The sequence below is a fragment of the Plasmodium malariae genome (genome assembly GCF_900090045.1).
Source record: "Plasmodium malariae genome assembly, chromosome: 5".
Taxonomy (NCBI): Eukaryota; Apicomplexa; class Aconoidasida; order Haemosporida; family Plasmodiidae; genus Plasmodium; species Plasmodium malariae.
Genome location: NC_041779.1, coordinates 528939 through 550974, shown reverse-complemented (window position 1 = coordinate 550974; position 22036 = coordinate 528939). Strand labels below are relative to the sequence as shown.

General features: G+C 25.4%; 4 protein-coding genes across 4 annotated transcripts; 2 read left to right on the top strand and 2 right to left on the bottom strand.

Annotated features, from left to right (window-relative positions):
* Positions 1–5319: 5319 nt before the first annotated feature.
* On the bottom strand, positions 5320–7026 carry PmUG01_05019800 (alpha/beta hydrolase, putative; the record flags this gene model as incomplete). Its single annotated transcript, XM_029003394.1, has 1 exon — positions 5320–7026. One exon carries the CDS (start codon positions 7024–7026, stop codon positions 5320–5322), a length of 1707 nt encoding a protein of 568 aa, XP_028860344.1.
* A 2816-nt stretch (positions 7027–9842) lies between these two features.
* Positions 9843–11423, top strand: PmUG01_05019700 (SPRY domain, putative; the record flags this gene model as incomplete). Its single annotated transcript, XM_029003393.1, has 1 exon — positions 9843–11423. The coding sequence occupies one exon, from the start codon at positions 9843–9845 to the stop codon at positions 11421–11423; it is 1581 nt and encodes a 526-aa protein (XP_028860343.1).
* Positions 11424–11994: 571 nt separating this feature from the next.
* PmUG01_05019600 (dehydrodolichyl diphosphate synthetase, putative) lies at positions 11995–14301 on the bottom strand (the record flags this gene model as incomplete). The annotated part of the gene is made up of 8 exons (XM_029003392.1): positions 11995–12138; positions 12354–12456; positions 12613–12885; positions 13142–13258; positions 13413–13555; positions 13878–13969; positions 14088–14143; positions 14288–14301. The coding sequence occupies 8 exons, from the start codon at positions 14299–14301 to the stop codon at positions 11995–11997; spliced, it is 942 nt and encodes a 313-aa protein (XP_028860342.1).
* A 2924-nt stretch (positions 14302–17225) lies between these two features.
* UBE4B (ubiquitin conjugation factor E4 B, putative) lies at positions 17226–21221 on the top strand (the record flags this gene model as incomplete). The annotated part of the gene is made up of 1 exon (XM_029003391.1): positions 17226–21221. One exon carries the CDS (start codon positions 17226–17228, stop codon positions 21219–21221), a length of 3996 nt encoding a protein of 1331 aa, XP_028860341.1.
* Positions 21222–22036: the final 815 nt, after the last annotated feature.

Below are 22036 nucleotides of genomic sequence, written 5' to 3'. Positions count from 1 at the left end.
CTTTTACACATAACTTTGGTGAAAACTGAGGGTAATGTTCATAACTATTACTAAATGGAGGGGGAAGGAGCCGTGGAGCTATACACGCGAATAGGTATATACATACATATACATGCACATAAACATGTACACGTACATATATATATACATATATATATATATTTGTGTATTATAAGCATATCGGCACATGCATCTACACCATACACGCAAAAATATATATACACATGTATCTATAAATACCTATATACGTTCGATTGCAAATGCGTATGCACATATACATATACACATATATACATATAAACATATATACATATAGACTTATAAACATATATACCTATAAACATATATACCTATAAACATATATACCTATAAACATATATACCTATACACACATATACCTATAAACATATATACCTATAAACATATATACCTATAAACATATATACCTATAAACATATACACATATATGTGTGTGCTACCACTATATACACTTATAAAACGTGCACTTCTCCAAAGGGAAAAATAAAATAATTTCACGCAAAAAAAGGGGAAAAAATAAAATATAAATTAACACATGAAATTAAGGTTAACAAATACAAACAAATAAAAATATAACGTACACAATATAAACAATGTATATTATGTATATAAAAAACGTACGTAAGCATTATGTACACTATAAAATTCACTAAACATACGTATATATACAATGCGCGCAATTATGCATCTCTCAAACCTTCTTAAAAGCATATAAAAAAATAAAATAAAAATACACTTTTAAAAAAAAAAAATTAAAAAACATGTTAAAGTGAAATATGTGTTATATATAAAAAAATAGGTATTTCTTTTTTCTGTAAATGAACACATACCTTCTAATTAAATAAATACACGTACGTACGTTTATGTATGTATGTATAAATGTATGCATATATATAAATGTACATATATATGTATGTGCTTAAAAAGATTGCAAAAAACACAAATTTAAATTCATTCATTGCAAGTATATGTATATAAATGTATACATGTATATATATTTTTTTTTTAATATAAAAAAGCGTTATATGTTGAAGTTCTAAACAGGGAAAAATTCTAACGTAAAGATGATATATACTAACTTTCAAGAAAAAATATAATGAAAACAATGTTCTTATCTTATATACGAATGCGTACAAAATTACGTAGATCAATAACATGAAGTTTTCTCAATACATAATCAAGTGCGTAGTGGCTATGCAATGTATAAATTGTGCTATATTAAGAAAAATATAAATTCAGTGAATATGCAAAATTATATATACATATGAATATATATATATATATATATATTACCTACGTTATATATATATGAATTTATGTATATACATATATATATATAAATGCATATATATGTACGAAGTTATGTACTTACGTATTATATATATATGTATAAATCATTAAGAACGAAATAGCATATTTTTAAATGAGAAAAATAACATTTGTATATGACTTTGTTTAATTATAATTTTACATGTATAACACGCAGGAAAAAATTATTGTATTTATTGAATATTTATTTTTTTCTTTATTCAATGCGTAAAATATGAAATTAATTTACATAAAAATAATTTTATGTTTTTAAAATTTTCTCATACTTAAAAGAAAGGAGGCACTATATTTGTTATACATTATTTGTTTTTTGTTATTATTTTTTTTTTTTTTTTTGAAAGTGCGTGCATAAGGTATAAAGGCACATGAAAGGATTAAGGTTTTTATGTTGCCTTTAAGAGAAAGAATTAGAACAAGGTTAAAGGAAAAAAAAAAAAAATGTATATATATGTATTATACATACTTATGTAATGTATATATTTGCATATACAGAGTAAGTATAGTAGTACTTATACTTAAAATTAAAAAACAGAATAAACATAAATCTTTTAGCAAATGAGGGGATGTGAAATGAAAAATATTTAAACGCAGCGATGTAGAAAATATCTAAGTTAAAAAATTTAGGCTCGTATGTATACAAGGACGACTCTGTATAAAAAGCGTATTTGTATTTAAACATGTATATATATATATATATATTGCATTTGTGTTATAGTTAGAAACGTAAATATAACGACGTACATATAGCATATATTGGTATACTTGTGATGAGGTGAAAGGCTGACATTAAAAAATAATTAGTATTCATCTAAGTGAAGTTTTGAATATAGTAAGTTATGCATATATTAAAAAGGAGCAAAAATTTAGGTTTTTATAATTTTGTAGAATGCTTAAATATAAATAATGTTTAAAAAATTGTACGTGGAAGTATTGTAACTAAAGTGTGGGCAGTAGCATACGCTAATGTGGATACACGGCATATTTGTTATTAAATTATGCATATATATATATTTTACTTATATATATATATATATATATATTGTATGTATGTATATATATTGTACGTATGTATGTATATATATTTTTATGTTTGCATATATAAATGTCAAAAGAAAAAAAAAAAAAAAAAAATTCATTTAATTTCATCTTTATGAAAATTCTTTAAAAGGTTAAAAAAAAAAATTAAATTAAAAAAAATGCCACAAAAAAATGAATTATTACATTTGGCCTTATAATATTCTTTTCCTCTAGGGTATATTTTGCATACTATACAAAGGTTATATATATTTATACATATTTACACGCGATTTACATTTGAATGTTTATTTTTCTTTTATTAAAAGAATTAGTGAATAATGTATATGGGTGTTCTGCAGAAAACAAATTTTTTGTTTTGATTAAGAAAATATGGAGCTTTATAAAAATACCAATAATATTTCGACGTTATTTCATAGATGAAACTTGAACGTAATAGATACGTAAAGGTATCAATATCCACACCCATATATATATGAACTTATATATATATATATGCTTATATATGTATGTATTTATATATATATTTGTATACATATGTACAAGCATTTATATATATGCATATGTGCTTAGGCTTATATATGAAATCTGTAGGGGGAGGTGGAAAATAAGCATTTGTAGATTTTCATAACCCCATATTTGGACAATACTATTTTTTTTTTTCTTTTTCATTGAGTCAAGTATATTTTGTTAACTTTTAATTTATCTTATATAGTATTCACACCTTCAAATTAATTGTGTGAGACATAAACTTTGGAGGGAATGAGTATAAAAGGGGTTCTTTTAATAACGATTGATAGTGACTATATATATGTATATGAAAAATTAAAAAATTAGCTTAAATATATTTTTATTCTCTTTCATTACAAATTTGTATATTCTCAAATGGGGAAGTATACCTATGCAGAATACTTGTGAAATTTGGAAAGGCGTACAAACATATATCCATAACTGAGAATATGTATATATACATAACTGCACATATAACGGCATACATAATAACGTATATACATAGATAGATACATGCACGTATATGAAAGTACCCTTTTTGATAATTGCACTTTTTTTAATGCCAAAAATGAAAAAAAAAATTAAAATAAGGTAGCAAAGGAATAGTTGTCTTTACTTTTAAAATTTGTATGCACATATGTACCAGGGAAACTTGCAATTACAAAATACTAGGTCAGTTAAGAAGTATATATTATTTTTTATTAAATTAAAAAAAGGACATAAAATATGGTGCAATTGATTCTTTTTTTTTTTTTTTTTTCTATTTAAATACAAAAAAATTTAATTATTAAAATGGTTCAAAAAAAAAAAAAAAAAGAAAATACAATTACACAGTTCGGATAAATGTGAAAATTTCCTATTTTTACCTTCCTATAAATTAACTGTAAACCCGAGAAATATTTAATAAAAAGTTTTTTCGCTTTACGTGAACGGAGTTTTTGTACATATACCACAATGAAAAAAAAAAAAAAAGAAGATAAAGGAAAAAAATATAATTTACTTCAATTAAATTAAAAAGGGGAAAATGGCACAGATACTAATGTTCAAATAGAGCATTTGAGGGAGAGAATGAAGCATAAAAAGTAGTAATAATAATGAAGTACATATAGTAATGTTCAAAAAAAAAAGATGGCAGAGAGGCACTACACTTTAAAGTTTACAATTTTTACAATTACGTGCAAATATAAGATAAATGCTATTTCTTAGAGTATAAAAACTTGTATTAATATACAGTGGTTTTTTTAAAAAAAAAAAAAAAAAATTAAGATCGTATTTTTCACCATTCTATATTAATCTCAATAATATATTAGTAGTATGCTACATTATACCACCTCTAAAAAGTAGTTAATATGTTTGTGAACAAAGGTGCTACACTTATAATGAAGTAAAAATGAGTAAAATGCATGGATAACATATATACAGAAATAAATTACTGTGTGTGGGCATATAAATATTTGTTGAAATAATACACACATGTATGCGTGTGTATAAATGTGCAGGTTTTTGTAAAGTGTGTGCCATATTTTGCAAAATGAGCAAACACTTAACAAAAAATATAAGATATATAAAGAAAGTTTAATTAAATATGAATGAAAAAATTCATCATTACAGAAAAAAAAAAAAGAAGAGAATCATCTATAAAAAAAAAATATATATTCTTTTAAATATATATAATATATATATATTACACAAAAAAAAAAAAAAAAATTCAAGAAAAAATGTAGTTATGTGTAAGAGAATTCTTCAACTACGTAAGTATATCATATATTTGGTAAAAATAAATGCAACATAAATGCAAAATGTATACAAAAAACACAAAAAAAAAAATAATTTGGAAAAGAATATTAAATAATTCCTTATATTGTTCATGCTCTTACAAACGAGCACGGGTCATGTGCTTAAAATAATTTAACGGAAAAAAAAATATATCGCATTGCAAGTCATAAGCAAAACATACAATTTGTGAAATTTAAGACTTTACAAAAATATGATGGCATGACAGGAAAACGCTTCACGTCTTTCCTAAGGGCATAAAGAGGAAGACTTAATTTTTTTCTTCATTATTCTTTATTTTTCTGCTTTGTTCCTTATTTTTCCTCATTTTTTCCCATTTTTCCTCATTTTTCCTCATTTTTCCTCATTTTTCCTCATTTTTCCTCATTTTTTCCCATTTTTCCCTTATTTTCCCTTTTCATTTTCCTCATTTTTTCCCATTTTTCCTCATTTTTTCCCATTTTTCCTCATTTTTCCTCATTTCCCCCCTTTCTTCACCTTTTTTGAATATTACAATCTTCACGTATTCCTGGTGTACACCTTGCACGCGAACAACGACGAAGTAACTATTTTCGCTTCTAACAAGTTATAAAGTTCAGCTTTTCCTATTATTCGGATGATGCATAAAAGTACTCAAAAAAGGTTGGCCTTTTCGTAAAGAACTGAATTACCTACTTTATCAACGGGGAACATATGATGAAAAGACTTTAAATCAGCATTATTTGGAAAGCGAAAAAAAGTGAGTACACATGAATTAATCTCTTGCATTTTTTCTACTAGAACTAGATGAGAAGCATTTTTAAATATAATTAGATGACAATTATTAAAAAATTTGGACGTATTTTTAAAAACATGAACATTACAAATATTATCCTTCTCACCACATAATATTAAAACTGGTAAATGATTAAGACCAACCTCCTTAAAAATGTCATGAGCACTCCACATTTTTAAATTGTTAATACATCCTAGTATAGAATGCGTAATATTTTTCTTTACAAATACTTGCCACATTATCCTATTATATAAATAGTCTGAAGAATCACTATTTGTTATATCATTATTTTTTGAATCATTATTTTTCAAGGTACTGTTTTTAAAATTATTATATTTAGAACCTCTGTTTTTGAATCTCTTCTTTTTTATAAAACACGGTAACATGAAAAAAGAAGAAATATTAATTAGGAAGGGGAACATTTTTAATATTTTCAATACAAACGGTTTTTTTTCTAAAACCCCAACAGGAGAAATTAAAATAATTTTCTTTACTTGTTTGATATACTTTTTTGCAAAACTTGTAGCAATAACACAACCCATTGAAAAACCTATCAAGTAAAAATCTTTATGTAACAGTTTTAAATGATTTAACAATTCTTCTGTTTGTGATAAAAAAAAATCTATACCATATGTTCTTTTTCTATGATTATATTTCGGACAAGCTGATAATCCATGTCCATATAAATCAAAGTTAAGTACTTGAAATTTGTATTTTATTAACATTTTTTGTATTTCCAAAAATGTTAAATTTGTTCCATTTAATCCATGAAATGTTATAACCAATGTTCCTTTACTTCTTCCCTTTAAGTCATAATTTACTATTCCATATTTCCCATAAAAAACTTTTCTATATACAAAAGGGCATTTAATATTTTTCTTCCTCAAATATCTTGGAACTTTATACGTAATGAATTTTTCTTCCTCATTTGTTCTTTCTTCACCTTCTAGTTGTTCACCTTCCTTCCTTTCCTTTGTGTGATATTTCTCCTTTTCATTTTCATGAGCATCATCTTGATCATCATTAAAACAACTACTTTTTTTTTTGTACCTTTGTATTATTCTATGCTTTAAACTCCATTTTTCTTTTCTCCTACTTTTTTCACTCTTTCTTCCTCCTTCATCTCTGCTACACATCCTTTCATTTATGCTTATTGTTGATGATATGATGGTATTGTTTTCATTGCTACATGAATGATCCAAGGGACCGATTTCATCATTACAAGAACAAACTGGATAACTTTTTCCATCATCCCTTGAGCTAATTATGCATTTTAAAGCAGTTAAATATTTTCTACGCACCTTCTTTTTACTATCACACACTTCCAATTTTTCTTCTTCATGATTTTCTCTTTCTATTATTTCAATTTTTTCCGAAAAATTTACATCCTTTTCTTTTAATTTTTTTTCTTTCTTCTTCTTCTTATCATGATGATCCTCCTTTTCAGTTGTTGTTATTTCGTTTAGTAAGGAGGTGATGTTCTTATTCTCCAAGTCTTTACCATTTTCGTCACTTGGAAAAAGCATAAAAGTATTCTTTTTTTCTTGCTCATTTATTTTTATCATATTCACGTTTTTACTACTAGTCCCTAGAATATTATATTCCTTTTTTTTTTTTTTTTTTTAATTTTATTATATTCACTTTGTCATCCTTCTCCTCCACTTTTTCTTTACTTTCTTTTATTTTTTTTATTATGCCATCTTCGCTAAATGATGCCTCACTTTTCCACTTCATCCCTTCATCTTTCATAGTGTATTCTTCCCCGTTTCTGTTCCAACTCTTGTTATATGTTATTTCTACATTTTTATAGCCTAACTGATCTGCTAAGGGTATTTCACTCTCTTCATATATTTTATCTTTATGATGTTCTACTTTTTTTTTTTCCTCTCCATTTTCCTTTACACATTTATTTGCGCCTCTTTCATCGCTCATCCGTTCATCCATCAACTCCTCATCTATCACCTGTTCACTCTTCATTTTTCGAGACCCGCTTTAACCTCTATTCCATTAACAATTTACCTTCTACTCCTTCACTTCAACTCCTTCAATTATTTTTTTTTACTTTTCCCTTCCGTTCTTCCCCTCAATTTCCAGCCTTCAAAATTGTGTCATGAATATCGTTCAAAGTCTACGTTATTCTGTTTTATGCTTGCAATTGTTTCCATGTATTTATATGCCCATATTTATATTATTTGTGCTTAAACATAAATACTCTATTATATATGTTCAAACAGCTTATTATGGAATAAATAGATAACAAATTTACAAACACATCAAAAACAAAAAGACGTAGGAGTTCAACTTACTATATAAATATTAACAAACATAAAAGTGCTGTTAACCTAAATTGAATATTTTAAATATATAAAACAAAATAAGCAGAATAAATAATATCCATTTACGATATAAGACAAGACATAAAAAAAAAAAAATAAAATACTGAGAAAAAAGAGCTAAATTTTCAAATATTTATAATATATACACTTATTTAATTTGCTTTTTCTTTTTTTTAATATGTACTAAATATAAGCTAACTGTACAGAATAAACTTCTTTTTCTTATTCTTCCTATTTTTCTTTCTCTTTCCTGTGTTTTTTTTTTTTTTTTTTTTTTTTTTTTGCTTATAATTTGACCAAACCCTCTTTCCTTACATTAAGATGATGTATTCATGTTCCAAAATAAAAAGTCAGGTTATATCTAAACAGCATATATATAGCTTTTTATCTTTTCAAATAATATTCTTCGTTTTTACAAGTAGTGAATTTAATTAAATAATATATAGCTGCATATATCAAACGTATTTACCATCTGTTCTTAAAATTTGATATATAGCGAAAATACCTGAACATAATGTCAATCCGTAGGAAAATATTTGGAGTGGAAATTTCCTTAAATGCAACGTATGTTTATAAAAAGTGCAATCGAAAAATAAAAAGAGGAATAAATTAAAACAATAATGAGAGAAGCAAAAAAGCTTAAAATGAATTAAATCTTAAATCACTAGAAATTTGCTAACCCCAAAATTATAAGAATAAAAAAGAATAAGGTAAAAATCAAAAAAAAAAAAAAAAGGGAAAAATGATAAAATGAAATAGCGAAATGATGAAATAATGAAATGATAAAATAATAAAACAATAAAAAGCTAAAACTAAAAAACGATAAAATGATGAATTATATAATACAGCAAACTTTGCAAAAAAACTTCAATAAATTCCTGGCTTCGTAAATTGCGTTCATAAAGTGAAGGCAAAACGATTTGCTGACTTATGAGGAATTGATACTACATGCCTTTAATTCGGTTTATGATATATATATATATATGTATTATAAACTATAAAAATTTTAAATCATTATTTAATTATACTAATCGTAAAAAGTATTTTATCATCAATTACGTTTATAAAATTCTATTCGACGAACATGTTTGTGCTAAATAAAACTACAATTAATTATGAGGTAATATATAATTACTCGACTTTTGAAGGAAAAAAAAAAGAAATAAAATAAATATAAATTTAACCAAAACGGACGTTTCGGAAATTTAAGGGGAAAAAAAAAAGAAAAGAAAAGAAAACATTTTTGTGTTTAATCTTTTTTTATATATGTAAACATTCTAATTTAAATGTGAAAATTCATTTTTACGTTCACAGGGAAGTTATTCATTGATTTTTTTTCTTTTTTAAAAAAATTCAAACTGTAGATATTTTCATTACGTATATGTACATTAGAAAGTACTCATATATAAAATGCGTTTATAATACATATATATGCTAATAATAATAATACATTTTTTTGTATTCCCATTATCCATATTTTAATTTACGCTTATTCTTAAAATGACAAAAAAAAAAAAAAAAATTAATGGTAAAAATTTGACAATTTTGACATTTCCATGTATTATGTATTAATTTTTTTTGAGTAATTTATGGTATGTATAAATAGGACGTGTACATAATATTTATATATATACATAAATATGAATGATGATAAACCTCATGTAAACGATTGGAAAAAAGAGAACACATTATAAAGAATTTTTTTTAAGGAATAATATATAACATTGTAATAACATTAAGAAGTGATTACTTCAAAAACTGAAGGAATAATAATTATTGCAAAAAATTAAATGAACAAGAAAATTATAATAAAATAAAAAATAATGCTAAATTATGTTTTAGGAAAATTTGCTCATTTTAACACATGTGAATTATATACGAAAAGGAACAGTTAAAAGTATAATGCTATATTAATTAATTATATTAATAATGATTAGAATAAAAAAAAAAAAAAAAAAGTTGACACATAAAAATTTTTAAATTGAGGTGGTATTATAAGTCTTGACAACGTAGAGAAAAGGAATAATAGTGAAATAAACAAAGAAATGGGAAAATCGGAGCAGCGTTTTGAAATGGAAAAGAGTAGTCCTTATGATACTGATTCAGGTGAAAAGGAAAAAGTATTATTGACTGCAGAAAATTCTTCAGACAGTACAAAATTAAGGAAAAATTGTTATATAAAAAACAGTATAAATGTATTAAATTCAGGTAGTAAGTGTAATAAAAAGAGAAAAATTGAAGCAAAAGGGGAGGAAACAAAAGTTAAGAGAGGGAGCAAAAATACGGAAAACGATGAAAATGATGAAAACGATGAAAACGATGAAAATGATGAAAACGATGAAAACGATGAAAATGATGAAACCGTTGGGTACTATGTGAATCTGAATAATAATGACAGAAATAAACAGGAAGAAAAAAATGGGGAAATTATAAAAAACAAAGAAACAACAGAAACATCAGAAAAAACAGAGAAAACGGAAAAAACAAATACCGAACTTGATAAAGTGGATCCCATCCCAGACGAATATAGCACCAATTTAATCATAAACAAAGGAAAAGAAACAGATGATGATACAAAAAATGGGAAGAATACTACTACAGAAGTAAAAGAGGTACAGAACAAATTTGAAATAGGGCAAAGCACCAAAAAAGACATTAATAAAAATGATGAAAAGAAGGCTGATGATGTTATTAAAATTGCTATATATAAAGAAGTCCCTGGTGAGAATGATATAAACAGTGAGGAGGAAATTAAAGAATTAGAAAAAAGCAGATTTTGTGAAAATGAAAAGTTAAACAACGATATTAAAGAGAATAAAAAAATAAAAGAGGGGAATAAAAACAAAGGGGCTTATGTACAATCCGAGGTAAGTCATAAGAAAAAGGATAATGTTAAATATTTTATTGATTATAGGAATTATAGAAGTAAAAACAATGTAACCTTTTCAACGAAATATAAAGATAGTTGTATAAACTTAAGTAATGACAAACTCACATGTTATGGAGATAAAGGATGGTCAAGTGTTTTTGTGAATAATGGTGCAGATATTGGTAAATGGTATTATGAAATAAAAATTGAAAAGCCTGTACAAAATTTTAATTTCTTAGGTTATAAAGATAAAATAATAAAAATAAATCCACATATAAGAGTAGGTTTTGCGTGTAGATATATGAGGTATGATTATCCCATAGGAACAGATAAATATAGCTATTGTGTTAATAGTAAAAATGGGAGAATATTTAATAGCTCCATAAGTTATGATTGTATGGATCCAATTAAAGTGGGTGATATAATTGGGTGTTATTTAAATTTAAAAAATAAAAATAGTTACAATTTTGATCCAAGATCAGATAAAAAATTATATGAATATTTGCAAAATGGTATTTTATGCGATCCAAAGCACCCACCTGCTTTAAAAAAGAATTATGGTTCGTCTATATTTTTTTCCTTAAATGGACAAATAAAAAAAAATGCTTTTTTTGATATATATGAAGGGTTTTATCATCCCTCTGTTAGCTTATATATGGGCGCATGTGCGCGAATTAATTTAGGGCCACATTTTACGTACATTCATTTAAATGACTATGTCCCGTGTATATTTATGGAACCGCCAATTATTTTGTGAAAAAGGGGAAAAAAACGAGAAGATAAAAAATGAAAAGATAAAAAATGAAAAGATAAAAAAAAAATGTATGAACGGTTCAGAATATTTACATGTATATACATTTTTTTTTTTTTTTTTTTCTATCTCTATAACCTTCATACATTTTTCTGTGTACATTCAAAATTTTAATTACCAAATGCGTAATAGTAACCCACGATTTATTCCATTTTATAAATCTTTAATTTTCTTTTTCCTATTATTGTTCCATGAATTTTTTTATATAAAATGTATGTGCATATGTGTATATTTAGTACATATGTGTATATATAAATGAATGCTTTATTTTTTTTTTTGTAATTTTGTTTTTGTGCTGTCTTAAAATGAGCAAAAATAAACTATCCTGCTTTTTCTGGAATATGTTCATTCCACGTTTATGCATGTGAAATTTTCATTCTCCAATGAAAGGGAAAACCTGTAGAAGATTTTAAATAAAAAGTGCTATTTAATGAGGCACAAAAAAAAAGAAAGTTGTTTTTTGAAAAAAAAAAAATTTTATTAAGTACATAAAAAAGAAGGGGAAAAAGAACTAAAACTAATGTTGGCAAGGATTTGAGTAAGAAAATACTAATTTAGTTGTTTGAAAAATGGTATAGTGTAAGATAACATATATGAACTGCAAAAAATTAAAGACTGGCCAGTACTCATTAATAAAATAAATTTCTGTAAATTCTGAAATCTGCAAAAAAAAGGAAAATAAATTCACCGTTTCGTCATTGTACGCATTATATAAAAATTTATATGAATAGACGCAAATTCGCTTGAAATGACGTCTAAATACATACATAAACGTTTATACATATATATATAATATAAATATATACGTTTATGTGATTATGTTTATATTCTACATCAATGCAATAACTTTTTGTTCTTTTCTGCTTTTCGTCCAACTTGATATAACATGAAATCTGACAGTCTCTGCTCCCCAGATGTTCGTATTAATATATTTGGAGGTGGCAAATCACTTGTAAGTAATTTTTTATGATATTTAACTCTGCACGGAAAAAAAGGAGAATTATGAATTGGAAATTAACGCAAATATGAGGGAGACGGCAAAAAAAAAAAAAAAAAAAAAAAAGGGAATAAAATTATAACTCTCATTTCTGTCTGCGTAGGTAGTATATTTTTTTTTTTTTTTTTTTTTCATTACATTTTTAACTGCTCCTCATCTAAGAAAGAACGTTGTCCACAATAACATTTCATTTCATGAATTTTTTTCGAGTGAATTGTTTCATTTATTGCACTACTTTGTACATATTCACCTATGTCCCTTTTTATCGTATTTCTTAATGCAATTGTAGAATAACAAATTTTTCGTTCTTGTAGTAAATTTTTATATGTATCATAATACAAGTTTGGGTTAAATTTGCAAAGACTCATTTCATTTCTACTGGTATACGAGAAAAAGATATTCAAAGTTAAGCTATAAAAATTAAAATAGAAGAGGAAAAAATAATATGCTTACTGTTATGTAATACTATGGCAGGAATATGATTATGAAACAAAAAAAATAAAATTGAAAAAAACTATCATAATTAGTATAATTATCGTAACTATCACAACTAGCATAACTATCATAACTATAGTAACTATCATAACTATAGTAACTATCACAACTATAATAACTATCTTAACTATCATAAATATTACACATGGAGTGTTTCCTTATTATAGTTTACTTGTCAAATTCTTTCGTTTTTTGTTCTATATCATGTATAATTTTCCTGTAATGCTCATTAACATAGGACAGATTTCCAATTACTTTGATTCGTATTTTATGGTCTTTTACAAAATTACTAAAAAGAGAAGAATTTATTAACATTTCAATTTGAACCTTCATATATGCACATTGCACGAAACTACGTTAGATTATGGCATACATATTTCGCATTTGCTCATTTATATACTTTTGTAATTATTGGCGTGTATAATATTTGCACATATGCTTACAAAAAGAATTCTTCATTAATCAAGATGAGCAAATTTAAGTAAAACAAAAAATGTATTTCTTCAGGACTTCTATTATAATTTAGCAAAGATAGTGAAAACACGGATAAAATTTTTATGTTTAACCTAACGCATATTTCTATGATCTATTTTAAAGAAAAGGAAAAGATTTTTTTAAAATTTTGTTAAATTGAGTATTCTGCCAGATGTTCATAAAACATCTGTTTTGGAAATTTAAATACATTTTAAAAATATATATATACATAAATATATATATACATAAATATGTGTACGCAAAAATATGTGTACGCTAAAATATGTGTACGCTAAAATATGTGTACGCAAAAATATGTGTATGAATAAATATGTGTATGCATAAATATGTAAATACATGAATATATACATACTTAAATATGTACATACATAAATATATATAATACACAATGCACAAAAGTATGTACGCATAACTTGAATTAACGTTTTGGAACCCATGTAATGGCCCAAGGACGTGTGCATCCCCTTGTCCTTTGCAAACCTTCTATTCCCGTCCATAATAATCGCTTGAAAAGTTTGAATAAAACAAACGAATAAGTAAGCAAAGACATCTGTGTATACATATAACATTATGCACATATGAATACACATATTCACTTATCTTTTTATGTTTTCCCTTTTTACATATATGCTTAATATTGATACGTCCCCTTAGCAGCGAAGTAACTAATCTTTCTATTCTACAAGCAAGGAAAGGATTTACATACATATATATACCGACATATATATATATATATATAAATATCACCTTTTGAAGTATTAAAATGGTATATAACAAATATATTATTAAGTCCTTTTTTTTTTTTTTTTTTTTTTTCTAGCACATATTCAGAGCCATTTTCCTAAGGGCCTAAATTGTTCTTTTAAATTACTACTCTGAAAAACATTTGCATCAGTAATAAATGAAAAGTATATACATATATATATTATATATATATATATATATATATATATATATATATATATATATATATATATATATATGAATGCATATTTTATGAGAGCTACAAGCTGCTGCTTTATTAGGTATGTTCAGGACAATAAGAAATGTAATGAAACCATCAAAATGATGCTAACCTAAATGAATTATTTTCATTTTAAACTCAATATGTAAAATTTATAAAAATATCAAAACGTGTGAAGGGTAAAAATTATATAGGATTCTTACACTTTTTTTTTTCTTTTCTTTTTCCCTTTTTCTTTTTTTCTTTCTTTTTTTTTTTTTTTTTTGTATTTTGACGATTTTGTTTAATTAAAGTAATTCTTTAATCAAAAATATATTTTTTCTTTTTTTTTAATGGCATGAAAAATTAGATTTACATCTTATTCTTCTTATAATTCGATGTGGAAAAAAAATATTAAAAAAGTGTGTTCATTAAAAAATGTGTATCTCGCTACTGCTCATATGGTGGTAGCAAATTATTTTTATTTTATTTTGTTTTGTTTTATTTACTTTATTTTGTTATGCTATGTTTTTTTTTTTTATATTTTACTATGTTTTTTAAATTGTAAATTGCACAACTTAAATACTGTGAAAAGCAAAACTATGAGTTAAGACGTGTAATCGTTTTAAATCAGTTCACCTGATATTTCGAGGCGTATTACACAATTTTTTTTTTTTTTTTAAGGTGAGAAAATGTAATGCGATTCTTATGTAATTTTAGATAAAGCTACAAACAGTCATAACATGTCGATGCTTTTTTTTTTTTTTTTTTTATTAATGATAGGGAAATGCTTCAACGTTTTCAATTCATACAAAAATTATTGAAAAATGATATAGATTTGCAAGAAAAAAAAAAAAAAAAAAGGAACAAAAAAAGGAAATATACAAAATTATATTGTAAAATTTTTAAAAGAAGAATAAACTAAGCATAATGGTACACCTATAACATGAATGCCACATTTTCTCAACTAGTTACATATACACATTTTTAGGGTCTTTTTTTTTTCCAGTCGTTTTTCTCACACTATTTTAACGACAAAAGCAACTGCAAAAAATAGGTTTAAAATTTGTCCGAGTGTTGTCTTTGATTCTTCCCCTACGTATATAAATGTGCAATATGTATGACGTGGTATATATCTTGTTAAGCTTCTATTTTATATTGTGCTCTTTATTCTTGCATAATCGGTCAAAAAAGGTAGAAAAAAAAAAAATCTTAATGCACATGATGTAAAAAACAAGAAATGCAACTACGTCAATAAGCTACGAATAGAGGAAAATGGGAAAAATAAAAAATATAAAATAAAATAAAAAATCAGAAAGTATCACACTTCAAATACCTCTACAGTTTTATATTTTAATTTTTTTCGCATTCTGCATGACATTACAGGTGTACACATATATGCACGTATATGCAAATATATCACAAATAAATACGTACATACATACCATTCATACATATGCGTAATTACCCTAACAGCACAATACTCCTAAAAAAAGAGCAGATTATAGAACGAACTAAATTTATGAAAACAAAATTGGTGAAATAAAAAATCATAACACAAGAAAGAGTTATAGTAAAAACAGTTAAAACAAGAAATGAACAGAAAAAATAAAAAATGGGATCTTCATATTTAGTGTAGTACGTACTCAAAAAAGGAAGAAAATTTTTTTATAAAAGAAAATATTAAAAAAAAAAAAAAATAAAGTCGAAAAACAAAAATTTTCGAGATAAAAATAGTAACCTTTTTTGTTTTTTTTTTTTTCTTGTTTTTTTTTTTTTGTATTGGGATAAATACATTTGCTGATATTTAACTTGCTAAAGAAAAGAAGGCAAAAATATAAGCTAAAAAATATGAGCTAAAAAACACAAAAATTATAAGATAAAAATTATATGTTAAAAAGTATATCATAATAATTATATGTTAAAAAGTATATCATAATAATTATATGTTAAAAAGTATATCATAATAATTATATGTTGAAAAGTATACCATAATAATTATATGTTGAAAAGTATATCATAATAATTATATGTTGAAAAGTATATCATAAAAAGTATATCATAAATAGTATATCATTAAAAATATAAGCTAATAAAATATACCTTAAAAGTAATAGGGCAAAAAAAAAATTATAAAAAAAGTTCAGAAAAAAGGAAATGCATTAGAAAAAATAAAACGTTATAATAATCTGTACTTAAAAAATTACTTCTTTTAGTGATAGGTTTATTTTATATATTTTTTTTTTTTATAAACAAATATAAAGAAGTAAACCTTTTGATGTGGATTGATTTACAGGCTAAGGAAAGGAAAATATTATTTATAACTATAACAAAAAACACACAATAAAATACAAAATAAATTGCCATTCAAATTGCAAAATAAATTACAATATAAAGCGTAAAGTAAAAAACAAAATAATACGTAAAAAAAAATATCAAAAAAAAGTACATAATAAAGCGCAAAATAAAACGCGAACTGTGTATTAATGAGAGATACAAAATAACACATAAACGAAGTAAAAAAGGGCGCCATGTGTATTGTGTATGTATATATATAAATATGTATATATACATACATACATATAAGCAGCTGGAACGATAAAGCGTTTAACGTAGCAATAGGCACAGGAACATAGTGTTTATCCTTTCATGTGCATGCTCTATTATTTTCACAGTTATTACGTTTAGCGTACAAAGTTAAAAAAAAAAAAAAAAAAAAAGGTAAGATATGATATGATAGCATATGATTAGTTAAGAGAAGATAGGATAAAATAAGAGAGGCTAGTTTTTTTTTTTTTTTTTTTTTTTACTTGAAAGGATGTTGGATAAAGTGGTTGAAGACTCACTGCTTCAGAACATGTTTCAAATATGTTTGAAGAAAGAAGAATCGAACAACTCAAAAATTCATCTTGAATCATATGAAAAGGAATTGAAAGAAAATAATGAGCAGTTATATTTACAAGTAGACTATTTATATTTCATATTGCTTCATAAAATAGGTTATTTACATAAACATAAGAAGAACTGCTTAAGTTATTTATGTTCTTGTTCCGTTCGGTTATTGGATAAAAATTTTTATAAAAATTATAATATAGAAAATAAACAAATCGACAATTTAATAAATGAAATATTAGATCAATTAGTAAACAGTGCAATAGTATTTTTAGAAAATTTAGATGTGTATCCTAATGTGAAAATATCAAATAAAGAACGAATCAATATTTTTTACGAATTTTTAAAGGGATCTTGTACATCTCGTTTTTTAAAAAAATTGTTATCAGTTATAGAAGAAAATGATAAAAATGAATGTGAAGCACAGAAGCAATTGAATCGATTCTTCATTCCAATTTTAGACCTCATCTTTGAAAATTTGAATTCAAGGAGTTTAATATACCCAAAAAATGATGTTGCTGTATTGCTGAAATTTTTAACAAGCTTTAAACAAATTGCTGATTTAGTAATAAATAATAAGTCAATATTTTTATATTTAAATTTGCATGATAGAATGAAAGATAATTTCCTTCCCGCAGTAAACCTCCAAGAGGAATTGGGTTCAACATCCATTTTGGATAAAAGTACAAATTTCCAAGGAAGTTGTGAAGGTTTGCCAACTGATTCCTCCCCCCCCAATCTTCCCCCATTCGAGGGGAGTACTAGCGGCAGAAACAATATCAGCAAGGACATAGGTAATAGTAACACAGATAATAATAGTAATAATAACAACGATGCCAGTAACAGTAATGACAATATGAGTAGTAGTAACGGTAACAGTAGTATTAACAGTACTGGTAGTAACAGCAATACCAACAACAGTGTTAGTAACAATCGTTGCTCCGCAGGCATCCCCGGGGGAATCAACGAAAATTTGGGAAGAATGGATGGATTTACAAATAAGAAACCGTGTAGTAAGGACAAGGAGGTAAATTCATGCGGATATAATTTACAGTTAAATAGTATGTTGGGTAGACTAATATCTCCTACAATTATTACTATGCCAAATATAATAAATAAAGAGGAAATAGCAATGTATAAATATTTTTACAACTCAGGAACGAATTCGTTAAATAAGATGACATTAAGTGCACTGAAAAATATATATATGTTATTAAGAAGGGATATGGATTGGGTTTTAGAAAATTGTGTAGAAATAATAAAAAACTTATTAAAAGGAAGTAATGAAAGTAAGAAAAAAGTATTATTATGGTTAAATTGTATTATACTATCAAATGAGAAAAAAACGAAAATTATGTATCACTATTCTACGTATCCACAATCGTTAGATAATTCTTATGGATTATTTTTAAAACTATTAGGAGAAAATTCATATGGATTTTGTTTGAATATGTTTTGGATATTATTATGTTTATGTGAACCTATTACTACTAACAAAATTAATGATATAGATCTGTATTTTTTTTTAAGAAATGATCCTTTTTCAAAATTTATTTTAAAATATATAACAAACCAATCATCATTTGAGGAAAAATCAAATGTTGAGAAAATAAAAAATAATGTAAAAAATTTTGAAAGTTTTCAAAAACAGCCCAAGTTTATTACTTGTATCTTTTGGATGACCTTCAAATCTTTAAGTGTTTTTTTCAAGCCAGCCATTGATGAATTTATTCGAATTGTTCAAGAAGTAGCTAATGCTAAGGATAAAAACTTTTACTATATGAATATACATGCATGGAAAATTTTCTTATATAGTTCTCGCTTTGTACAATTATTATTTAAATTCCTTCATTTATGCATGAGTTATTTTTTGAATGTTGCATATTTGTATGATGTCAACGGGGATGTAAATATGAACATGCAAAATTATTTAAATGATCATAATAGTAATTATTCTCATCTAGTTTTGAAATCTTGTCCACCTCCAAACGAAAGGAATTATAAGAAGTACAGAACATTCGGAAGTTTTGTGAACATCTCCACTAGAAAAATGGATGAAGGAGAGGGCAATGACTCTGTTGCAAACCACGCGAATGATGACAAAATGAGCCAAGGGGAAAGGGATGAAACGCGGGAGAGTGGACCTTCAGAGGGAAAAGACGGAGATATGTGTGAGATTGGTGATATAAATTACGAAACGAATGAGGAAAATTCTGAACAAGCAAACTTCCAAAATCGAGGGGATCATTTGTATGCATCTCCACAATTTTCCATCATTCCTACCTTTTTTTTAAGTGACATTTTCGATATTATTTATTTACTACACGAGCTAGATACATTTAAAAGTCAGAATAATGAGAATTTCATGAGCTATTTAAATGTAGACTTATTTTTAGCCTTTTGCATTTTCACTATGTTAAGTGAAAATCATATAAAAAGCATACACTTAAGATGTGAGTCTGCTCCTAAAACATTTACGTATTTATATAAAAGTGATAACTTAAAAAAAGTAATTGAAGAATCAGAACTAACAAAGAAGTACATTATTAAATCGTTGACAAATGTATTTATCGCTTCTCAAAAAGGAGAATATACGGAAAGAATGCAAACAAGAGTTCGCATTGTAGAAAATTTTAATAGTTTTTTTCTAAATAAAACATATGTTAATCAGTTTACTCAACTTATTATAAATAATAATAATCTCTTTGTTCACTTAATTCATTTGTTGTTGAATGATGCTAGTTTTTTAGTTGAAGAAGTAGTATCATACTTGTCTGAAATTAAGAGAAGAGAAGATAATAAAAAAAAAAATGAAGCTGAACGATCTAGTTTAAGTGCAAATACTAGCAATAATAACACCTATGCTAGTGCTACTAGAAATAATAGAAATTCGAACGTAGGTATATCTAATCAAATGAATACTTCTTACATTCAAAATAGTGATAATGAAAATTTGCAAAATTTAAATGGATTTTCATATAATAGTGATAATAGTGAAAATGATGATTCAACAGGAGGTGGTGTAGATGTAGGAACAGATGTAACAAATGAAAACATGCGTAATTTAGCGGCTAAAACAAAAATGATTATTACATATTGCTATAAATCATGTATCTTTTTAAATCTTTTATGTAAAAATTATCCAAATAATATTATTACTTCGAATACTATATTATGTCAAATTGTTACTTGCTTGAATTGTTACTTCGACTATTTAGTAGGACCTAAGTGTTTAAATATAAAGGTTAAAAATATGGAGCAGTATAATTTTAGACCGCAGTTATGGTTAACTAGTATAGTCGAATCATATCTGTATTTGTTAAACGCAGATAAAGAATATGAAGAACTATTAATAAGAGAAATAGCAAATGAAGGGAGATATTATAAAGCTGACATTTTTAATAAAGCTTATTACATATGTAAAAGAGAAGGATTGCTACATAAAGAAGAATTAAATAAATTTAAAATGTTTTGTCAGCAAATTATTGATATGAAAGATGAAGTAGAGCTCTTTGATGATGTAAATGATATACCAGAAAAATTTTTAGATCCCATTCTACAAGATATTATGTTAGACCCCGTTTTATTACCCACCTCAGGAATTATAATTGACAGAAAAAATATTGAGAGACATTTAATGAGTGAACCTAATGACCCATTTAATAGGGCCCCCCTTTCAAAAGAGCAGTTAGTGTCACTTCCTGAATTGAAGGAAGAGATACATAAATATATAAACGAGTTGAGACAGGAAAAGAGGAAGAAAAAGCAGAAAAATTTAGAATTACAGTTGCATAATGAAGATATAGAAAAAGATAATGAAACTTCGAATAATGAAAAGTTTGATGGAAGAAGTAATGAGAAAGATGGGGAGAAAGCCAAGAAGAGTCCAGGTGACGAAGCACCAGACATGAAACAGGTCTAGAACGGATCATATTGAAAAACTAGAAGTGGTTAAGTTTGATTTTACCTAAAGGGGTGGGAAAATTAGGTTGGAATGGCCTCGCGCATGTATGTATATTTTTACGTGTGTAAATTTACTAGCATACTGTTTGGAGTGACATAGATTTGTATGTATGTATCTATGTGTGTATGTGTATATATGTGTATGGGTATATGTGTATATGTGCATATGGGTATATGTGTATATGGGTATATGTGTATATGGGTGTATGGGCATATGGGTGTATGGGTATATGTGTGTATGGGTATATGTATGTATTGTATATGTATTTATATATATATATATATATATATATATATATATGCAGTGGTGGCGTAATTGTACATGCTTGTTTTCAGCTGGTTCATTCATGTGCACTTTTTTAAGTATCCGCTTATGGTGAATTGACATCGCAACTTTTGTTCATTTTCAAGTTGCATATTATTTTAGTAAAGATAACCTTAGTTATGCTATCAGTTTATTCCATCTTTTTATTCTCTCCATATTTTCCATTTTTTTTTTTTTTTAATTATATTTTTCGCAAATTTATAAAAATATAGTAAAAATTCTGATTGAGGAAAAGTACCAAAATCTTGCAATAATATGTTGTGTTCTTCATGCAAAAAAGAAAAAAAAAAAAAAAAAATATATATATATATATATATATATATGTTTTGTGCCTGCAAATATTTCAGTTGTATTTAAAACTGTGAAGTAATATATATGTTGTACATGCATGTGTACAAACATAACTGCGTTTTTTTTTTTTTTTTTTTTTTTTGCTGCTTAACAAAAAA